At 34.1% G+C, this 2,935-nt stretch overlaps 1 protein-coding gene across 1 annotated transcript in view; it reads right to left on the reverse strand.

Annotated features, from left to right (window-relative positions):
- Window positions 1-291: 291 nt before the first annotated feature.
- The window catches only part of LOC106867629 (SCO-spondin), a 36,955-nt gene continuing 34,311 nt past the window's right edge, over window positions 292-2,935 (reverse strand). Inside the window, exons 17-18 of the mRNA XM_052975458.1 lie at window positions 1,479-1,784; window positions 292-353 (exon numbers count right to left, since the gene is read on the reverse strand). Coding sequence (XP_052831418.1) covers window positions 1,480-1,784 — 305 coding nt within the window. The 3' untranslated portion in view covers window positions 292-353; window position 1,479. The remainder of the gene's footprint in view (window positions 354-1,478; window positions 1,785-2,935) is intronic.

The raw sequence follows: 2,935 nt of genomic DNA on the forward strand, positions 1-2,935 counted from the left end.
AGTAGAAGACACTTGTCCAAGGTGTCACCCAGTAGTACTGAACCCAGAGTCATGTGGATGGGAAACAAGCTTCTTAGCACACAGCCACGCCCATATCTATGTAAACTGAAAAAATATACTTACAACTTATGATTCAATATTTTAAAGAATGAATCACATGTAAAGTTAAAAAACAGCATTGGCAATGACAAAACTAACTAAATGTAAAAATAAGATTTTTCACAACAAATTGCTTCAAAAGTATTTATTTCACAAATTGCTTGAAAAGTATTTAATTTATTCAATCAGTTATTTTATTACAATTGATGTCTTTTGGCTTTCATTTCAGCTTCAGTGAAATAATGTTTTGTTAACTGAAAAAGAAAAGAAAATATCTTAAAATATCAGATGTGAGTCGATATAATTACAAAATAATTTTCCTTTTTTTTTCTTTCAGACCTCAACAACTGAAAAGAGAAGGGAAGAGGTCGCTTTATTTTGAGTTTTTTTTTTAATCTGCACCCAAATGTACAGAACATCTTCCTATGCCATTTTTTTGAGAGTTTATCAGGTCAGATGAGATGAGGGGAGGTGACATGTGCCGTTGCAGCACATTACTGTTTTTACCATTCGTCAGTATATTCCTGGGTCCTCTTAGGCAACTCCATCAAGCAGGGTCCCAGTCAGTCCCTGTCTTCACGAGATGAGGATGATCTCACCTCCCCTTCTACCATGATGATCATGTGCCATATCAACTGACCCAACCCATCAATCCATCCCCATTGAAGAGAATACTGTAAGCAGGATCTAACTCAGGAAATCAAATTTACACACTTCCTTTATTATCAAATTCATTCCATTGATTGTAATTGACCAAACAGGTCAACAGTGTTCCATAGATAGTTACTATGCACAAAAAGTGATCAATATTACTCTTGTGTGTGAAAATAAATAAATGCTCCATCATATAACTTTTGTATGCAGTTAATATTTCTTTGGTCAGCTATATTTCTTATACGAAGTTATTTTTTTCACAAACTTAGATTTTTAACAACAAAGAAAATTTCAATATTACCTACTTTAAAGGAATCTTGACATGATGCTAAGACACAGCGAATGGCTTCCTTGTGTGTTTGAATATACCTCAAGCTTATTTGAACTGGTTTTAAATTTGTATGTATGCTTAGCGCTGTCACCCAGTATTTTAATTATTGTGAGAAACTGAATAGCAGAACCCATTGAATGATGATGGGAATTTCATAAGAAGGACCCGTCTTTTGTATTAGTTTGCAATGCCTGCCTTTCCGGTTTCTGTTGCTGAAGAGGAGATAACCATTCCAAAATGCATGCATCTCACAGCCTGGTTAGGGAATACTGTGAGCTGACAAACATTTAAATGATTTTTACAATTTGTATTCAATAGTTATGCTAAAATAAAATAATTTTCAAAGAAAACTATATCGACTACTGCAATGATTAAATCTTTGAAGTAGACCTACCTTATTGACATCTGCTACATTCACAACTACAAATTTGCGGATAGTACATAACTGTCTTCTCTTGGTCCGGACCACATAGTGCTATGACTTCCTTAATTTTAGAAGCCTTGCCTTTGCAACACAAGCATTTATTCTCAAATAAAAGATCCAATTGGTCGACGGGTTTCTTTGTAAGTAATGCTGGCTTCACAGTACTCAGTCCACATTTACCCGAACAGTATGGAACCTTTATTTCAGTAGTTGAGCGACATTGGCTGGTTCTATTCTCCAAATAAGTAAATTCATATTTCATTTGACACTGAGCAACTAAATTTAAAAAAAAAAAGCATCTCAATAAATTTCCCGAATCTAGAGAACTATTTAATAATTCAAAAACAATATAGTCATATTGTCTGGAGAAAGAGTCCTGGTGTTTTAATGCCTTATCTAACTAACAAACTCACCAACGTTCATTGACAAGGATGCAAAAGCAATGAAAAATTTGGAACAAAAAATATGAGTGGGAATCAAATTGGTGAGCGTGCTAGATAATATGGCATTAAGACATGGTTCTCCACAAACACAACACAATTTGCTTCAACACATGAGTTCACATGAAGAATCTTGCAAACCAGGTACAAAAATGAAGTAAATACAGGTATAATTAATACTAGACTACGGGTGACCCATTGGATCACCCGGGAAGTCTGAGTTTCCCATCAGCAGTTGTTTCACATGCTTTCAGCAAATGTGACATAAAAATCATGCATAAACAGCTCCTTTCTTTGGAAAAGGAAAGATTTGGCTGCTATTTCTTGTATGCCCTGCTACCACACAACAGGTATTTCAGGTCTTTTTTTGCAAATAGCTGTTACGTGGTAGCAGGGCATGCTAGAAATAGCAGCCAAATCTTTGGAGCTGAGATATATTGAATGCACTTGAAAAAATTTTTATAATGGTATTCCCTTGGACTCTCGAAACAGTCATCCGGATCAGTTGGTTTTGTTCATTAATTTCTGTAAAAATTTTTTATTTAAAGTGCAAAAGAGAAAATGAAAGTTGTATGAATGTATTTGAAATGGATGTGTGTGTGTGTGTATCTGAGAGAGAGTGCCACTTACACATGAGAACACGCACACATTCACTCACTCACTCGCTCACTCTCTCTCTCTCACATGAGCATACAAAAGATATACACACATGTAGACATGACAACACACCCCTTCACTCTCTCTTCCTCACTTTCTCTCACACACACACACACATCTATTTCATATATACTTACATACATCTTTCAGTTTCTCCTCTCTTTCATTTTAAAACAAAAGGAAAGAATTTTTTACAGAAATTAATGACTTGAAAATAATTTTTTTAAATATTAAGATATTGTTTGTTTAAAGAAAAAATATAAATACTTACTGTACAAACAACTTATATTTTTGAAATCACAGTGTTAATATTTTTAAATAAAGTAAATT

This window comes from Octopus bimaculoides, chromosome 2 (genome assembly GCF_001194135.2).
Source record: "Octopus bimaculoides isolate UCB-OBI-ISO-001 chromosome 2, ASM119413v2, whole genome shotgun sequence".
Classification (NCBI taxonomy): Eukaryota; Metazoa; Mollusca; class Cephalopoda; order Octopoda; family Octopodidae; genus Octopus; species Octopus bimaculoides.